General features: G+C 52.0%; 2 protein-coding genes across 3 annotated transcripts; one reads left to right on the top strand and one right to left on the bottom strand.

Annotated features, from left to right (window-relative positions):
* Nucleotides 1-3,101: 3,101 nt before the first annotated feature.
* TMEM176B (transmembrane protein 176B) lies at nucleotides 3,102-10,756 on the bottom strand. 2 transcript variants are annotated; one of them, XM_080818298.1, is made up of 7 exons: nucleotides 10,617-10,756; nucleotides 7,475-7,686; nucleotides 5,689-5,799; nucleotides 5,304-5,360; nucleotides 4,861-5,091; nucleotides 3,790-3,909; nucleotides 3,102-3,438 (listed from the first exon to the last, which is right to left on the bottom strand). In XM_080818298.1, the coding sequence occupies exons 1-7, from the start codon at nucleotides 10,621-10,623 to the stop codon at nucleotides 3,346-3,348; spliced, it is 831 nt and encodes a 276-aa protein (XP_080674424.1). In that variant the 5' UTR covers nucleotides 10,624-10,756; the 3' UTR covers nucleotides 3,102-3,345. The 2 variants fall into 2 exon arrangements, with proteins under 2 accessions (XP_080674424.1, XP_080674425.1); XM_080818299.1 differs by having other exon boundaries at nucleotides 7,475-7,683; nucleotides 10,617-10,743.
* A 411-nt stretch (nucleotides 10,757-11,167) lies between these two features.
* Nucleotides 11,168-15,869, top strand: TMEM176A (transmembrane protein 176A). Its single transcript, XM_080818300.1, has 7 exons — nucleotides 11,168-11,294; nucleotides 11,992-12,189; nucleotides 12,616-12,726; nucleotides 13,804-13,860; nucleotides 14,014-14,235; nucleotides 14,768-14,878; nucleotides 15,241-15,869. Exons 2-7 carry the CDS (start codon nucleotides 11,992-11,994, stop codon nucleotides 15,295-15,297), a joined length of 756 nt encoding a protein of 251 aa, XP_080674426.1. The 5' UTR covers nucleotides 11,168-11,294; the 3' UTR covers nucleotides 15,298-15,869.
* The last annotated feature ends 2,734 nt before the right edge of the window (nucleotides 15,870-18,603 follow it).

Consider the following 18,603-nt stretch of genomic DNA (forward strand, 5'->3'; position numbering starts at 1 on the left):
AACAAGGAGCATTCTAAAGGCATTATATTTTTCAGGTAGAGGATAGGATATCAATTACCTTTAGAATTGCTTGATTAAATGTACAGGTGTCTTTTTTAAGATATCAAGGGGATAAAAAATTATTAATCAAAAATAATAAAATAATAATAATAATAAAATAATAATTAATCAAAAATAATAATAAATCAGAAATCCTCATGAAGGGGCTGGGAGAGAAATAAATCAGCGGGTAAATACGAAGAAGTTCATAGCAGCCCCTAGCGTTGAAAACGAACTGTTGTGACGTCTCCTTCTTACCTGAGAAGGAATTTTTTTAAATAAGAGTTGACAGTTACTCCTACACCTTCATTGCACATTTTTATGAACAGTTGTTTGGATCAGAGGCTCCAGGGCCTTCTTTGTTGGGTTTGAGACAATGGGGTTTTACCAGTCAGATATCCAGAAGCGTATCTGAAGAGACCGTGCTCTTCGCTGGGGCAAGAAATAGTGAAGGAACGCGGGGATGCTTTCCCAGGAAGTTTGCCCAACTGCCCCCGCCCTGGGTAGCTAACGGAGCAGAGTGTGGGGAAATCACCTGGTGCCTCCCAGACGGAGCAAGGACAGACACCACCCACGTCACTACACCCACACGATGGAGCTGAGCCAAGAAAGCCCCAACCTGGTCCCCAAGGAGGCCCTGCCCTTCATCCCTCTTCCAGCTCTCAGGCCCTCCCAGTCCAGCAGCCCAGTCCACGCCAGAGGGGGAGTCGAGCTCCGACCAGTGCAGTTTTAAAAATGAACAGCACCACTCTTGATCACCAAATGTGAGGCCATTTCCAGGTTATGGAATCTGGAATCTGGTCCTGATGCTAAAGGACCCCATATCCAACAAGAAAATGGGGAGTTGACAAAACACAGTTAAAAGCAGGGATGAGAGGGGTGTCTGGGAGGCTCAGGGAATTGAGCCTCTGGCTCTTGATCTCAGCTCAGGTCTTGATCTTGAATTCGAGCCCTGCGTTGGGCTTCAAAACAAAATAAAGCAGTGAGTAGAGAATGAAGCCATTTCTTGTTTATACTCTGGTTTTAAATCCTCCAACAAATACACACTGGCTTGGGATTATTTGCCTGACCCCAGGTCAGGTTCCCGAGTCTGTTTCCATCGGTATATACACAGTTTCAACACCGAGATGGAACCGAGCAGACAGACCGATAACTGTGGGCTTTTCTGAGTAAACAAAAGCCAGGAGAGAAGGGTTTGGCATCTGATTTCCTACAGAAAAGGACAAGATTCAGAAACTTCCAGGGCTCGTCACGGGATGGGGAGAAAAGGGCCAGAGAGAGGGAGCAGCACCACCTTCCCTCAGAGACTTAGCAACTTTCAGGGGGACAAAAGAAGTTGCCAGACTCCGACATTGAAAGACTATTTCATGCAGAAACATCCAAAAAACAAAAACAAAAACAAACAAACAAACACAAAACCAAAACACTACCAAGCTGACATTTATTTACATGACATTTAGTATGAAAAATGAAAAACACTTCTATCTGATCTGGCCATAAATGGACTGGCTTAAAACACTGGTGCACAGAAATTAATAGCATCTACCGAGTTCTTACAAAGAATTAAAACGAAATGATTAAATGCAAGGGGCTCGTTCCATATCTGAATATGCCCAGCAAGCCAGCCACGTGTGATCATCTATCCCCACGCTTCTCAAACTGCACTCAGCACAGGAAGGACCACCTTGTGCATCTTGTGAGAATGGAAATTTTGATTCAGTGGGTCTGGGGTGGAGCAGAGTGTGTATCTCCAGCAAGCTCTCCAAGTTGCCCCGAGTTGCCTATGTCACAGGCCAGCGCACCTGGGACAGATTCACACTTGAGGCTCCCGTCAATCACCCAATAAATCTAGCCACTCCCCCCCAACCCCCTGGGGTTCCCAGAAGACCTGGTAGTAAAGCTTTCAGGCTTTGCGGTCCATTCAGTCTCTGTTGAAACTGCTCACCTCTGCCCTTGGAGCATAGACAGTGTGTGAGCAAATGGCTGTGGTTGTGTTTCAATCAAACTTTATTTACAGAAATAAGGGACAGACCGGATTTGACCCTCAGGGTGAAATTTACCAACCCCTTTCCAGTGCTCTGAACATACTTCTGGGGCATCTCTGTGGCCTTTGCTTACACAAGCTTATTTACAAACCTCTGTCTACGGACTAGGCGGCGAGGGGGCCCTGGGGAGAGAGACGCAGGCCCCGCATCCTGAGGCCCCGCCCACAGGGCCACGCCCCCCTCATTCTAGCGGCTCTGCACCTGCTCAGCGCGGCCCCGTGAGGCAGCTCTGTGCGGTGGGTGAAGGTGGGGCCTCGGGGGCAGTCTGTCTGGACTTGAAGACTAGCTCTTCCCCTGTGGTCTGCCAAGGAGGGTTAAACCCTACCTCACGGAAACTTCATGAAGCCACACGGAGATGCTAGCCTGTCGACGATGTTGGAATCAGAAGAAAAAAAAAAAAAAAAGCCAGAATAACAATCGCTTGTTAATTCTAAAGACCATAACCTGCTTTCTTACCCTTCAGAAATGCTAATATCTGTATATGTATCGTATATATTAATAGAGGCATGAAGAAAATGGAAAACGTTTTTTACACTCTTCGTATCATTTAAAAAGAAAGTGAAGAATAATGCGGGGCTGTGTGAGAATGTGTGTGTTTGTGTGTGTGTGCGTGTGTGCAGTTGTAGAGAGCGAATGAACTCTACTGTAGAAAGGAAGGAAGGGAGGGAGGGCGGGCAGGAGGAAACAGTCTTGTTTCATGCCTCACATGGTTCTATAACCCCCGCCTGGAAAGTTATAGTCAAAATTACAGATGCTTAAAGACAATCTCAGCAGGCAAAAAGATTCTAAGTGTATGAGAGTTACTTTCACTTTACTTTGAACACAAGGAAATCATAAAAAGGAAGTTTGCCACTTGGGATATAGAGTGGAACATAATTAAATTGAGTCTTACTGGGACCTTGTTTCCATGTCACAAACTGGCCCTCATTTAAAGCCAAACATATCAGCACAGAGAAAGGCATTTTCATGGCACACCATGAGCAGAAGCAAGGGACACCACCTCTTTTCTGGCCAAAATTATTTTTCCTGTTGTTTCTGTTTAATCAGCATTGGAGAAAAGGTGACAACACCTGTTCCTTGAATTGAGGCCATTGGGGTGGGAAGAGTGGGAAGAGGAGGAGGCTGGGACAGTGACCAAAGGACAGGCAGGTGTGAGGGGCAGGGCAGTGAGGGGTCCTGGGGAGGGGACTCTGTCCTCTCCAGAGGCCCTGGACTACTCTGGCCGGGGGCACGTGGAGGCCCAGGCAGGCTCTGCAGCAGCTCACAGGATGATGGTAGCTACAGTCTTCTCCTTGGCAGGGGAGGAAGGCACTGAGTTTTCTCCCAGTAGCTTTTTCTCTGACCCTTCCTCATTCTGAAAACAAAACCAAAAACAAGGGAAATCTGTCATTGCTGGAGAAAAGATGGGGCCTAGTTAGCTTCCTAGAACTTGAAATCAGGTACAAGAAAGAAGGAGGGGCAGGAAAAGGTACAGGGGAGGGGGAGCTACCCCGAGATCTGGGACAGGAAGCACAAAGGAGGTCCGGAAGGAGCGGAGGGCAGCAGCTAACCCAAACACGGTGCTGGCACACGCTCCCCAAATGGCAAAGGACACAGCTGAGTGCTGGAAAGAAGCTGAGTGATGCTCCTGGCCCTGATGTCCCTCCCTGTTCCCAGAGCTTCACCAGACAAACCCAGTCTTTCCCCGTGCCTCCCGACAGCTCACCAGGGGCCGGGAGCTCTGGCCACACAAGCTTCGAAGCCCCATGCTCAGGGAAGCCAAGGATGTGATCACCTGCAGGACACAGACAGCCAGGAGCAGAGCACGGATGCCTAGGAACAAATTCTGGAGATGCAGGAAGCAAAAAGACACAGTCAGGAGTCTGCTCCTCTGATTCTACTCTTGCTACCACCTTATCATCCCGGCCAGGTACCAGACTCTGTCCAACTGACCACTTCCCACCGAAGCAGATGGCATTCTCCAACCATGGGGCAGCCATAGTGTCCACCCCATTGGCTTGTCTGCCATGTGACCTGACCACACCCTGTGAAGAGCTGGGTCTATTTCTCCACCCTTAGAATCTGGAACAGCCTGTAACTGTTTGGCACAACAAGGTACAGCGGAGGTGACACTAAGCCAGTCATAGGGGTAGCCTCTCATTGGCCTGGTGGCTTCCATTTCCCATCTCCTGAAATATTCGCAGTGAGAGACTTCCTGCTGGAACCTAGTTGCCGTGCCAGGAGAAACCCAAGCCAGATGGAGAAGCCATCGTAGGCTCTCTGGTGGACAGCCTCAGCTGAGCTCCCAGCCATGTGAGTGCCATCTTGGACATCCCGCCATCTTGAAGATCCAACCTGATCAAGCTCTCAGATGGCCTCACCACCCCCCCGCCCAGCGTCTGACTGCAACTGCATGAGAAAACCCAAGGGAAGACTGCCTTGAGCCCAGCCAGCCCACAGACTGGGAGAAGTAATGATATATGACGATCCTCAACCACAGCATGTTGGGTGTTGTGTTATGCAGCAGTAGGTAACTAGGACAGCCGCATACCGGAAAAGATAGAAGGATGTTCCATGACATCCTCATTAACTGCTCTTTGCACGTCATCCTCTTTGAGTCAGAAATTCTTATGCCATGAGGGTCTGAGAAATATCTCCAGCTTAAGTTAAAACCTCCTGAACCACAGACTAGGATGAGGCCCACACTCCAAGAATCTACGTCTCTGCCTGCCGGTGCCCCAGCTCCTTGGGAACAGACCATTGTGTGGGTCCCTGGAAGACTGGACCCTGTTCTCACCACCAGCATTAGCATGTAGGCTCTGCAACTGTCTTCATCCCACCATGATATGCGAGTCCTTTGCCACCTCTCTTTGTACCCGGCAGTCGTGTTGGGAAGTTCTGGGGAGTCACAGACGGAGTCGATGTAAATGAAACCATCACTTGGCATGGTTAGGCTGTTCACACAGAAGACAAGGGCAGCCACAGCCGTGGCGACACTGGCCAGTGTAAGCAAACCTGATGCACAGCCCTAGAAGGGAAAAGTGCAGGGTACAGACCCTCCTTAGTGAGAGCCCCGAGGTCCTGGCCCCAAACCCATCTCTTCTTCCTTACTTCCTGACCCAGGAAACCCTCCCCAGCCCTCCAGATAAGATCCTGAGACATTACAAACCAAAGGGAAGAAGACAGAAAAATAGAGCAGAAAAACAGAATAGGAGGGGGCAGAGGACACCCAAGACTCACTGAGAGTTTGCCCCGGTGCTTCTCGTGGACGATGGCCCCAGCTCCCGCTACAACAGCCTGAAGAGAGAAGATGCCAGAAAAGGCCTCCAGTCTACTCTCCTGAAGTGACCACCCCACCCATTCCCAGGACAGCCGATTCGAAGCAGGACCCAAGGGACTGGCAAAGACACGGAGCATATGGACAGGACTCCAGCACAGCTGCCCTGCCTGCCCGGCCTGGCCTTAAGAAGGGAGCGACAGGGATCCGCTCGCCCCTTAAGGCCGCTTCGTCATGGCAAAGGGCGTTCGGATCTGGGTCTTTGGTTTCTTCCCCAAATCCCTGCCCCAGATCCCTTGCCCATAACCACTTGCCTGACACCAGCCTTACAGCCCCTTCCTCACTCACCACAGACCCTGCCCAGAAGGCACAGCCAGAGGCACGCAGCTTCGTCCAGGGCCCGAAGGAGAGCAGCCCTCCCAGAGCGCAGCTCACAGCCCCCAGCAGGATCTGGATCACCTGCAAGACAGAGTGAGAAGCCAACTCCCTTCCCCCCCAGCCCAGACGCCCCGGGACAGGCCACCCAGCTCCCGCCTAGCTGGCTTTCCTCTCCTTTTCCTGTCTTGACCTCTCTGCAACTCTGATTATGGAAGGTTCTGTCCCCTTCACATCCACGGAGCAGCATGTCGCGGCTCTCTTCCCCTCCCTCTGACATGACTGGCTTTTTATCATTACTTCTTCCTCAGTTCCACTCTTGGTCATCCCACTGGATGAGTCCCACTTTTTTCTCCTCGTTCCCCCTTAAGGATCCCACCATCTGGTCCAGGATAAGCCGAGAGGACCCCTTTCAAGGAGCAGTGTCAGCGGGCAGCCTTCAGTGCGCGTCAGCTCCAGGGTCCCTTCACCTTGCAAGCCACAGGCGCTCTTTGGGGACCCAGCCCTCGGTGAAGCAGGCAGTGACTTCAACTGTCATTTCCACCCAACGCAGCCCTCCCATGAAGAGGCCGTCCCTGCTCCCGAGCTCCCCGCGGGCCCTCGTCAGGCCTGCGTCAGGATCTGGTGGCTCCCCTTGCCCAATCTTGCTCCCTCCTTTCTCATTCCTAGGCGTGACCCTCCAACAAACCTTTGGCACATTTAACTCTGACTCACGTCTGCTTCCCGGAGAACCCGGCTGTCACTCCCTCTTGGCGGTCACCACCTGCTCAGCCCACCAGCACCTCAGATCTGTCACATCCAAGTTCCACTCCTCACCCGCACGTCCGGTGTCTGTCTTGCCTGCCTTCCAGGCCCCCAGGCTCCTGGTCACCAACACGCCAAACCTCACCATGTTCTTGGATTCCTCTCCTTCCTTGTACCCCAAGCCCACTCACCCCAAGTCATGGAGATGTCATCTGCAGGTGACGGAGACTCCTCTCTCTCTGTCATTTCTGCTGGGCCCAGGCAGGCGCAAACCCTCCACCCTTCTTCCCCGAACACCTCCTGGCTGGGAGGCAGGTTTGTAAACAGGGAGGCAGCCTTCCCACTACTGACGCTGATTTAGGACACTTCTCACCTTGTCCGTCAAGACTCTCAGGAGTAGGGCCCTGGGCTGCATTTCTAGTCCGATCTGCCCTGAGTCCCATTCTCTTTACTCTGAAAGAACTTGCCCAGTGCTTTCTGGCTCCTTCACCCGTGCTCCTGCCATTCCCTTGACCTGGCATTCCTTTCACCGTTCACCTCTGTCTGTCTACACATACTCTTCCTCCACACGAGGTCTGGCTCAGATGTCAACTGCTGCAGGTCGAACCCTAGGGAGGTTACCTGCTCTACCTTTCATTCTAGGCATGTGTATGGTGGTGTGATCCCTTCTGCCGGATGCTGAGCTCTTTTAGGTTATAGCCTAGGGAATCTCTGTAGTTTTCCCCGAAGTGCCTATAATGCTGCCTCGCATTTGCGGGCCCTCAGTCCACATGGCTTCCATGAAACTCCGCTAACAGCCACCTGTCCCCCACCTCCAGCTGGGACCACCCCCACTGTACCAACGAAGAGGCCCATCGTTCTTTTCCATCTAAATGTGTGGGGCAACCTACCAAAACTTTCTTTTCCCAAAAAAGATGAGATACAAAGAGCAAGTTCTCATGAGGACTCAACCCACTCTTTTTTTTCATCCCATTGAAAGGGAGTTACCATCCTCTGTAGCACCCACTCCTCTTACCCCCAATGTCAGCTGCCCGTAGCTCATCCTGGCCTTGGAAGGGGCCGTGTCCCGAGGGTGAGAAAAGACCTCCTTCAGGGAAGCCCCAGCTTTTAACAGTTGAGCCAAAGCTGATTCCTGGTGGATGTGGATGTTGATGTGGCTGGGCTGGGACAGCGTAGAGGCCACATCGACCCCATTCACGGTCACCACGTTTTGGGTCATCCTGCCTGCTGGGAAGAAGATATACAAAAGTGAGGTCTGGGAACCAGCAAAGATAAAAAGGAATATGTTGCATGAGTAAAGGGAGAGAACAGTCCCTTGTCAAGATCCAAAGGGTCTTCCCAGAGCAGGCAGCAGTGTCACAGTGGCCTTAATCTGGGATGCAAACCCGAATCACCTCTAGAGTTCTTTAGCACATATATTCCTGGACCTCTCCCCAGAACGGTCTGACACAGTCTGTCTGTGTCTCGGGTTGGGCAAGGAAAGGAATCTGAATTAGTTCAGGCGCTTAGTATATATATTTATACATAATACTTCCATATGGTTAAAAAACTCAAAAGATACAAAAGGATATACCTTTAAGACTCTCCCTCCCATCTTTCTTTCCCAGTCACCTCGTTTCTTTCTCGTTGGAAACTAAACTTACCATTTTTTATATATCCTACAATGACATTTTTTTGTATAGAAAAGCATATAAAATATATTCTCCTCCCCTGTTTCCCACAAAGAGCAGGAGACTAAACACACCATCTACAACATGATTTGTTCACCGAACTATGTTTTGAAGATAATTGTACAACAGTCCATAAAATGCTTTCTCACTCATTTGTCTGGCTGCGCAGGGTTCCGTTATCTGAATGCATCATGATCGTTTTCGGCAGGCTCTTATTTTTTAAGATTTAATTAATTTATTTATTTGAGAGAGAGAGAGGAGAGAGAGAGCATAAACAGGGGGAGTGACAGAGGGAGAGAGGGAGAAGCAGGCTCCCCTCAGAGCAGGAAGCCCAGTGTGAGGCTTCATCCCAGGCCCGTGGGATCTTGACCCGAGCCAAAGGCAGAGGCTTAACCGAGCCACCCAGGTGCCCCTCAGTCAACCCCTATCGATAGATATGGATTTCCTCTTGCAAACAATGGGGAATTACCAGGTCAATGGGAACATGCATGTGTCCTTTTAATAGATACTGCCCTGTGTGGGGCTACCCCATGCCATCCACAAGCAGAAGCAAGGCCAAAGCACGTTCACTGCCTCTCTCCATGGCCAGCAAGAGGTGTCAGCAAATTTTTTAATCTTTTTCAAATGTCTATCAGGAAAATTACATCCTATTGTTTTAAACTGATTTTAATCAGTTTTATGCAGCAAAATGCCCCCTTTTCAGAGGGCATCTCAGTGAGGTTTGACAAATTCATACATTTGTACAACCCCAACCGCCATCACGGTAGAGAACATTTCTATATTGCAAAAAAATCCCTAAAGTTCTGTCCCCAATAAACCCCTTGACCTCTGGCCCAAGGCGACCACTGATCTGCTTTCTGTGACTATCCCAGTATCGTTTCAATCCATAGTTCTCTTACTATGAGTGATACTGGATTGGTCATCTTTTCATAGTTTAAGACACCGTTTTTTAATTCTTTTGTGAGCTCTCTGTTCATAGCCAAGTCCTTCTTGTTTTACTGTTATGTTTTGTATAGGATCTCGGGTATTCGAAAAATTATCATCTGTGACAGGATTTCCAGATATTTCTTTACAATTTGTGATCTATTTTCTGGTTAACCAGTTTCCATCTTTATTCTGATTTCTGGGTTTTATATCATACTTAAAAAGGACTTTCCCACATCAAGATTATAAAATAATTCTTCCCTGTTTTCCTCTAAGTAGGGTTATGCTTTCAGTTTTCACATTTACATGTTGATCCATCTGGGGTTTATCTTGTAAGTTGGAAGGTACAGATCCAAGTTGCTGTGGGGTTTCTTTCCCCAGATGGTTAACTTCTGAAGGTTATGTTCTGTTCGAGGAATATATTATCTTTCTCCTACTGATTTAAAATGTTCTCCTGAGCAAAACCAAAATTCTCCTGGGAATTCAGATCTATTCCAGTCTTTATATTCTGTCTCTATCGTTGAGTGTGGTGAGTTAGGCACCATCGCCACGATTCTAATGACGAGGATGGAGTTTAATATTTAATTGAACTATTTCATGACCCCCATGTCATTTTTTCTTTCATCGCCTTTTTTGCTAGGTTACTTCTCCATATGCACTTTGGAATCAACTTGCCCAGCCCCAAAAGCAATCCTCCGCAGTAATTCTAACGGGCATCCTCCTTCAGCATCACTGATGGAAATCATGACCGTTGTAACAATTCTAACATCAGCAAGATGGTGACCCTAGAGTCTTCCCTTGTATTCTGTGTCTTTCAGAGCAGTGTCATTCCTGTACCCACCTGGGCTCCTCGGAGGTATAAAGCACAGGTGTTGGACAATTCTGCAGATGCACAAGCAGGTTCAGATTTGTTCACTGATACACTCAAGGATGTGCGTCCTGGATTCCAGCCAGATCTCCCCCTTGGGCTCCAGGAGCCAGCATCATGGGGCAGCCCTGAATGTGCCTTGGGCTCCAGCTCCCTAAGCCCCTGGGCACCACCACCTCCCCCACCACACTCCAACCCAGGCTCAGCCAAGCCCCCTGCTTGTCTGCTGGACCAGGCCGGTCCCATGAGGACTCTCTTCCCATGCCCCCTGGGCTCCACAGTACGAGGCTTGTCCCTGCTGCTCTGACCATTCTCTCTGTCCTGCTCTTCCCAGTGCCCCTGGGGTTGGGGAGACGGGAGCAGGACCCGTGCCACATCCGGGGCCCTCCACCTTCCAGCTTCAGTCTGAAGAAGCTCTCACCACCCCACCGCCGGAGCATCAGCCACTGCACCGGGCAGGCCTGGTGAGGCTTCTGCAGCCAGACACACGCCCCCCCACCCAGGTCACACCCTGTCGAGGGCATCCCGCCGCACCCCTAGCAAGTCCTGTGGGAACTGGGAATGAGGAGAGAGCAGCATCCTGGGAGATAGGGTGGGGGCTTTGGGGACCGGCCTTGGAGACTCCTCAAGAGAGCAAGGTCCAAGGGTGAGAGTCTCCTGGGAGGGGCCACCGGGCCTGTGGGGGCCCTGCTCACCTGCCATCCACTGGGAGCCTCAGCAGAGCAGGACTGGGAGGATCCACCCGCAGCTGAGGACCCGTAGTTGGGAAAGAGAAGAGCAGAGGGAAGGCGAGGAGGGAGGAAGGTCTGACCTTGGCTTTGCAACTTCCCAGAAAACAGCTGGGGCAACGGGGCCCCTCTAGGGGGATTCCGTCTTGAGTTGATGACCAGGCTGGTGAGAAAGCAGAGCGCACGCATGTGAGTGCACACGCGCACACACACACACACACACACACACAGTCCTACTGACTCTCACAACACAGATGAGGTCCACACCCACAGCAGCCACAGACCCGTGTTCAGAAAGTACCTGCCCAAGTGGTCATGGGGGAGAAGAGAGCTCCCCGGGCTTTCCCAGGGCTCCTCAGCTTTGCAGGCTCCCAGGCCTCCCACCTCTCACCCACGCTCCAGGCTGGAGCCCAGGGGTGGGCAGGCAGCTGGAAACCCCCCACACAGGGGCCCCTCTGCCAGGCTGTTTTCTCGAAAGGATGCTGAAGTTCACCACGCCCCTCCCCCACCCTGCCCTTCTGGTGCTCCACCAACCTCCTGCTCCGTCTGTCCACTGGCTTCCCAGCCCAGCCCCAGCCCAGCCCAGCCCAGCCCAGCCGCATCCCTGTAGGCACACTCAGCCGCAGGGGCTCCTCAGGAGAGCAGGTGAGGCGGGTGACAGCCAGGCAGGCCTTTTCCAGGATCCGTCCTCACGGGACTCCCCACCCAACCCCTCACAGGCCTCCAAAGCCTGGCTCAGAGCTTGCTGGGGACGGAGGGAGGGAGGAACCAACCGCCAGTGGAGAACGGACTCCGGGAAGGCGTCAGGAGCAGAGGCCAGCGTGTCCCTGCTTGATGCCCAGTCCGCCTGGCCTCGTCCTCCACCTCCACCTGCTGGGGGGTGGGGGCGGAGGGCAACGTGAATTGGCCAGGCAGAGCCGTGTCTCTTGGTGGACCGGGAGGTACTTAGGGGCTGAGGAGTGTCCCCAGGCCCGTCTGCAGAGTAGCTGCAGCAACAGGACCCTGGGGTTCAGCCCCATAGCCTGATGCCTCAGGGTGGGGATGGGGACGGCAGGCTGGCGGAAGAGGGTGGAGAGGTGAGGACCGCGGGGCACTGCTTGGTCCGGACCCTGACGCGGTGGGAGGATGAGGGGACAGCAGACCTGGGGGGTCTCCAGCGGGCTCGGCCGTCGCAAAAGCACCAGCAGAGCCAGGCTGTCCTGACCCAACACCCTTGAGAAGGGCCAGCGACGTTGTTCTGTGACAGGGACCCTCCCCACCAGCCTCAAAGGCCAATGGGATCTTTGAACAAGTCCTGCCAACTTTTTCTCGCCGTCCCTCCCCCTTCCTCTCTCTCGGACAGATGTCCGCAAGCATGGAGACAGTTGACAGCGGTGAGGTGGCCCCTGGGGCCCCAGAGCCCACCCGCATCGACGTGCACATCCACCAGGAGTCAGCTCTGGCCACGCTCCTGGTACGCGCGTGCTCCCAGCTTCGGTCCCCCACCCCGGACGCCATCTCCCGGACCGGGGGCCGGAGCCGGCTGCTGGTGGCCTCCTGGGTGAGTAGGAGCCCAGAAGGGTCCTCGGGCTCCCTGTGTCAGGGAAGGAGGACCCTGCTTCTGCTGTGCACACCCATGGCCAGCCTCTCCGAACTGGGAACTCAGCCAGTTTTATCTTCTTAGAAATCCGGATCGCCTGTGCTCCGTTTCCAACTCTTTTACTCCCTCACTGTCCTTCTCAGTAAAAGCTGAAGGAGGGTGGGCTTTGGGCTAGGAGGGTGCAGGAGAGCCATGGCCACTTAAAGCCCTAGCCGGTGGCCTAGCCGGTGGAGCCCTGAGCCACCCTCTCCCTCTGCCTGACCCAGTGTGGGCTGCCCCCCCTCCCCCGGCCCCCCCCTCTTGTGGTTCCAGCTGTTCACACCTGGAGCCGGCTCCTGGGCCCAGGAGTCTGGGAGCCACATCCTCAGGCTCTTCGTCTCCCTCCAGGTGGTACAGATCGTGCTGGGGGCGCTGAGTGGCGCCCTGGGAGGCTTCCTCTACTTCTTCCACTTGTGCACCTTGCGTGGCTCCGGAGCTGCCGTCTGGACAGGGGCTGTGGTGAGTCCCGCGGGCGGATGGCGGACGGGCCAAGAAGGGGCAGATTCGCCTCCTGTCAGAGGGGACAGACCATCACCGCCATCACCAGGATACTGTAAAATGTGTCAGTAGTCGAAAAGCCCCGAAGTTATCGAGGCTGATTCCCTGTTTCTACAGATGGGAAAATAGCCGAGGGAAACGGTGGTCTGACCAAAGCCACCCGGCCAGCGGTCATGGTTTCCCGCCAGCCTGGCCGCCTCCCCGCCACGTTCAGCAGCGCACATCAACCAAAGACCTGGGACCCAGCTCATTTCCAGACACTTGCCCTGAGCTGGGCAGGCAGAACGTACTGGAGAGCGTATATTCTACAAGATGAGGGCAACTCCTGGTCATTTCCCACTGTCCTCTGCGGGTCCTCCACGTGGGGGGAATCCAGTGGGTGCCACGGAACAACAGTGGCGAACGTCCACAGATGCGTGTGCGCGATCTGCAGGAGGGGCTCGGGGGCAGGTCGTGGTAGCACCGAGAGGCCCTTCAGGACGCCCGTTCTCACAGAATACTGATGGAGAGAAGAGCCAGAATAACCATCCTCGTCCACCCAATAGCAAAACACTCAGATTAGTTCTAGCATCGCCGAATGGGATTCAGATCTGTCCGTCCTCCAGGATGCACCAGACATCCTGTTCTGTCAGCCTAGTTGGAGGGCACTGCCTGGACAGGCACCTGGACCAGAGGCCACCCACAGACCCATCCTACACGGAGAGCTTCTCCAACAACCTAGGGCTTCTGCGCCCCCATCGGAACCCCCATAAAGCACCATTGCTTTAAAAGGACGGTTCTGGAGAAGGGAAGGAGAAGGGAAGGAGGGCTCTTCAATGTCACTAAATCAGAGGGTCCTGACACCTCTGGAGTTTGACCCAAGCCTACCTACAGACAACAAAGCTTAGCTCAAAACCTTGGGTCCACATGGAGTGTCCCCAGGAAGTACGGGCCGATGGTTGGCTCTGTCTGGGGGGGTTACCGAGGGAAACGGAAGCAGGCAGCTGGAGGGCTTGTGTCTCCTGTGCTAACCCCGGTCCTGCTTCCCTCTCTCCCCAGGCTGTGCTGGCTGGAGCCGTCGCCTTCATTTACGAGAAACGGGGTGGCATCTACTGGGTGAGTTTGGGGAAAGGCAGGGGCGGGACGCCAGGCCCAGAAGCTGGAGGCCACCCCAGCCCAGCCTCCTGCCCGGAGCGTGCCCGTCTCTCCCCGGCTGGGCTCCTGGAGACGGAGTCCCCCAGGTCTCACTCTGCCTCCTCTCCTCACCAGGCCTTGCTGAGGACCCTGCTCGCCCTGGCAACTTTCTCCACGACCATTGCCGCCGTCGTCATTGGGGCTCGTTATTTCCACGAGTACAAGTTTCATTTTAGAGACTACATCTGTCAAGTCTCCTCGACGGGTTTGTCCTGGGCCGCCGCGCCCTGGACCACTCCAAGTCCAGAAGAAACCAGAAGACGGCACCTGTGCCTTTCCTACCTGAGCATGCTGAAGGTAGGTGCGGGGTGGGTAGAGGAAGGGGCGCGGTGGGCGCCGGGCAGGGAGGGCCAAGATACGAGAGCAAGGCCGGGTCCCCTGTTCCGCACACCCAGCTGGACTACTGTCACCGCAGCCGCGGCACTGAACAGACTGGAAACAGTCCCCGTGATTGGGGGTGTTCCAGACTCGTGGGACACACAAACCCTGAAATAATCGTAAATGAACCAGCGCTGCAGGGGTGCGCAGTGCTGCAGAGGGATTACATGCACATCCTTCCTGGGTCCTCTCCAGCCTCAGGGCTGCCGGGGCACCGAATCGTAGCCCGAGCCCATCTCTGTTCCGAGGAGGACACCGAGGCCCGAGAAGAGGGGTTTCTGGCTGCTCTCTGTGTGCTGGACTCGTGAACACCCCCTCCCTCGTGCACGGCTCCTTCCTCAGTCCCGCCAGAAGCTACGGGTGTGAGGATGAAGCGGGGGAGAGAGGCCCTGTGTTGGAAATGAGGAAGAGCACAGAGCAGATGGCACAGTGACTGGCCCTCTGTCCCCAGGCCCTGTTCATAAGCTTTCAGGCCATGCTGTTGGGTGTCTGGGTTCTGCTGTTTCTGGCATCTCTGGTCCCCCTCTGTCTGTGCTGCTGGAGAAGGTCCCAACGTAAGAAGGTGAGTCCCGAAAGTGTGTGTGTCTGTGTGTTGGGCGGCAGGCGTGTCCAGAGGAGCAGAGATGGAGAAGACGTGGCTTGGGGAGGGAAAAGGACCCTTATAGTGAGTCCCAAGGGGCATCGTGCCTGTCTTTCTACCCCAGTGGGGGCCTGGCCAAGAGAGCCCCTGTCCCTGACCAAGTGTCCTCCAGGACTAAGACCCCCAGGAAGCCAGGAAAGTCTGTATCCATGCGGGGACGGTGGGGGTCTTGGCATCAGGTACGCTGAGGCTAGTGCTGATCTGGTGGGCTCCAGAACAAGGCTGCTCTGAAAGAAAGAATTTGTACCTCTCCCCACGCCATCTGGCCCCTCTGCCTCCCTTAGGAAACAGACCAGAAAAAACTGCTGGAAGTGAGGGAGACCCAGCTGTGCTTCTCCTGAGTGTTCATGCCTGGACTCTCTCTGGACTGGGCATCCCTGCCTCTGGCTCCTGGGAGAAGGACCGGTCTGGGGAAGGAGACTGCACTGGCTCCGGTTGTCCTTCCGCCACCCCCAACCCCGCCACGGCCACGGCCACCAATCATGATACCAGTCTTGCCCATTTCTGGCTCACCTTCACCATCCCACCCTGCTTCACAGCCCCGCATGAGCAGCGACGACAATATACTCTCTTGCTGTTTCTCCCCGCTTCTTGCTTAGTTATTCTGGGGGACTTCTCTTGGCTGGGCAAGGTGGAGGGGGAGTCAGTGCAAATCCACCAAGGTCCTCCATCTCCCAGCCCCCCATCTGGGTCTGGAGTTGCCAACCTTGAAAGTAAACTCTCCTGGAGGCTGGTTCTGGGACTGGAGGTCCAAATGCCTGGGCAGAAACGGTGAAAGGGGCAGGGACTCTGAGCCCCTCTCCCTACAATTCAGATGTAAGAGACAGAACGCTGGGCAAACTGAGAATTGGACTTTTTTTTTTTTTTGGTTGTTTGTAAATAGTGAGAAATAGATGACATAACACCAAGATGCCGTCACTTTGGAAATTATTTTGTTAAAGACAGACGATGACATAAAAACCCTGAATTTGTCCCATGAGAAAGTACCCACGACTGCCAGACACAGCATGAATTGTGTATGTTTAGGTTCATGGCTAACTTGAATAGGCCCCGGTAGAAGCAGGAGCATGAGTTCAGAGCGCTGAGTCCTGAAATTCGTATCCACCTGCTTGCGAGTCCTGCAAGCATGCACGCACTCAGTGTTCCACTGGAAGGATCCATAGGACTCTGCGCAGGGTTGTACTCACAGCTACATTTAGCCGCAGCGGTGTCAGCAAGAGACAAGGGCATATTGGGTGGACTCTGGAGGAATCTGGGTCCAGGTGTCCTACGTCCTCCCACCACTGAGGTCGCATAGTAACACTGTTCAAAGGTGGGGGAAAGACAGTAAATTTTCCCCAAACTGAGAAGCACTTTGAGACCAGAAAACGAAGAGGCCACTCCATAGAATTTATATAGAGCTTGACTGAGGCTCACGGATGGGTGCTTGGCAGCTGCAGAGTTACTCTCCTCAACGTCCAGACCTTAGTCCACAGATCTTGCGGAGTGATCACACATGAAGAAGGGCACTGTCGTGAGATCAAAGAGTTCACACGCACATCAGACAGCTTGCGTGTTCCTAATTACAGCGACCCTTTGTTTAGAGCTCGTGACAATCCTGTGCATCAGAAAAGGGAAAGACTATGTTATCTCTAACAGATAGAGGATCTCTAAAACAAGCGTCCCCCCATCCCGACCTTGGCCAGCATTTCTAATCTAACAAACATGAACAAGATGGAGGGGGTGGGGAGGGGCTCAAGGACGAAGCAGTATTGTCAGTACTCCTACAAACACATATGCAGTGTTTCTGCTCAGGGAAGGACACTGAAGACCCAGAGCCCAGGGTTTTTACTGGAGGCTGGTCACATAGGCACTTTCTCCACCTGCACAACCAACACAGATTCTCAGAAGAAAAGCAAGTGTCCACCTGAAATCACATTGTTTGTAAGTCTAGGCAAGCAGATTTGGTGCAATTCAGCACTGCAAGCACACAACAAAAAACTTATCAGCATAAGAACACTCCAAAAGCCAAATTCTGAGAAGGCAGACAAGAGCCAGTCCTCCAAGCAGGGCCTGGTAAAGAGCAGCCTTTGTGTTAATGCTTTCCTGCTCACTGCTCTGGAGGTGTCTGTGAAATTCTGTAACCCAAAACTGCATTTAATAACCATGCTGAAGAGGTGCTTGGGTGGCTCAGTCATTAAGTGTCTGTCTTCAACTCAGGTCATGATCCCAGAGTCCTGGGATCAAGCCCCACATTGGGCACCGTGCTCATCAGGGATCCTGCTTCTCCCTCTCCCACTCCCCCTGCTTGTGTTCCCTCTCTCACTGTGTCTCTCTCTGTCAAAAAACAAAATCTTTCAAAAAAAAAAAAGGCAGTTAAAGTATTGGCAAAAATAAGAGCAAAAAATTATCAGACAGATTTTTTTAATCCCAAAGAGAACCTCCAGAATTCAAAGTTACAGTAATTAAAATAAAACCCTCAGTAAACAGATTAGACATAGCTGCAGAGAGAAATAGTAGATTGGAAGATAGTTCTGATGGAGTTATCTGAAATGCAGCTCAGATGGAAAATAGCAATTTAAGAGACACTTTGATCTGAGGTATAGACGGAATTCCAAGAGGAAGATATAGAGTAATAGAAAAGAAATATCAAACATAATGGCTGAAGAATTTTCTAAATTAATAAAACACAAGAATTCTTGGATAGAGGAAGCACTACAAACACAAAACAGGATAAATAAAAAGAAATCCTCATCTAAACACATCAGAGTAAAGGATGCCTGGATGGCTAGGTTGGTTAAGCATCCTACTCTCGGTTTTGGCTCAGGTCACGATCTCAGGGTGGTGAGATCGAGCCCCGTGTCGGGCTCCATGCTCAGCACAGAGTCAGCTTGAGATTCTCCCCCTCTCCCTCTGCTCCTCTTCCTGCTCTCTCTTGCTCTCGCTCTCTCTCTCAAATAAAATCTTTAAAGACATCAGAGTTAAATTTCAGACAACATAAAGAATGTATTAAAAGCAGTCAAGGGCAGTATTATATCACATCCCTCCTGCCAAGGAATGAGTAGATTAAAGGGGTATGTGGTCTTTATGCTGTTTGGAAAAGAAGTTAAAGATGTTGATTATATTCAACATTTGTCAGCTCATTCATTTATGTGTTCATTCACCTAACACCTAAATTTAAGTGTTTCAGTAATTCAATAGTAATTACTAAAAGAATAGGGAAAAAAATCTTAAAACTTTCAATTTCTGTTTGGAGAAAAATATAGAATGAGAAAATTCAATTAATGCAAAATAAGAACAGAGAAAAGATTAAAAAGAGACATTTTAAAAAACAAAACAGGGGCACCTAGGTGGCTCAGTTGGCTAAGTGTTCAACTCTTCATCTCAGCCCAGGTCTTGATCTCAGGGCCATGGGCATGGAGCCTCCTTAAAAAAGAAGATGAAGAAGGAGGAGGAGGAGGAGGAGGAGGAGAAGGAGAAAAACAAATAGAAAGCAGACAAAAGAAGAGGGCTATAAATTAAGTTATATGAGTATTTGCAATAAGGACAAATGGACTAAATAATCTCTTTAAAATGCAAAGATAGATTGCATTTTTTTAAGAGATTTTGTTTATTTCAGAGAAAGAGAGAGAGAATGAGCAGGGGGAGTGGGACTGGGAATGGGAAAG

Source organism: Martes martes, assembly GCF_963455335.1.
Source record: "Martes martes genome assembly, chromosome: 11".
In the NCBI taxonomy this organism is placed as follows: Eukaryota; Metazoa; Chordata; class Mammalia; order Carnivora; family Mustelidae; genus Martes; species Martes martes.

Coding starts and splice junctions, on each gene's coding strand:
- TMEM176B (XM_080818298.1), bottom strand. Junction 5,800..7,474: donor ACGGGCAGCTGACATTGGGG/GTAAGAGGAGTG, acceptor TCTGTCTTGCAG/GTGATCCAGATCCTGCTGGG. Junction 5,361..5,688: donor CCTTCTGGGCAGGGTCTGTG/GTGAGTGAGGAA, acceptor TTCTCTCTTCAG/GCTGTTGTAGCGGGAGCTGG.
- TMEM176A (XM_080818300.1), top strand. CDS start 11,992: ATGTCCGCAAGCATGGAGACAGTTGACAGCGGTGAGGTGGCCCCTGGG. Junction 12,727..13,803: donor CCGTCTGGACAGGGGCTGTG/GTGAGTCCCGCG, acceptor CTCTCTCCCCAG/GCTGTGCTGGCTGGAGCCGT. Junction 14,236..14,767: donor CCTACCTGAGCATGCTGAAG/GTAGGTGCGGGG, acceptor CTCTGTCCCCAG/GCCCTGTTCATAAGCTTTCA.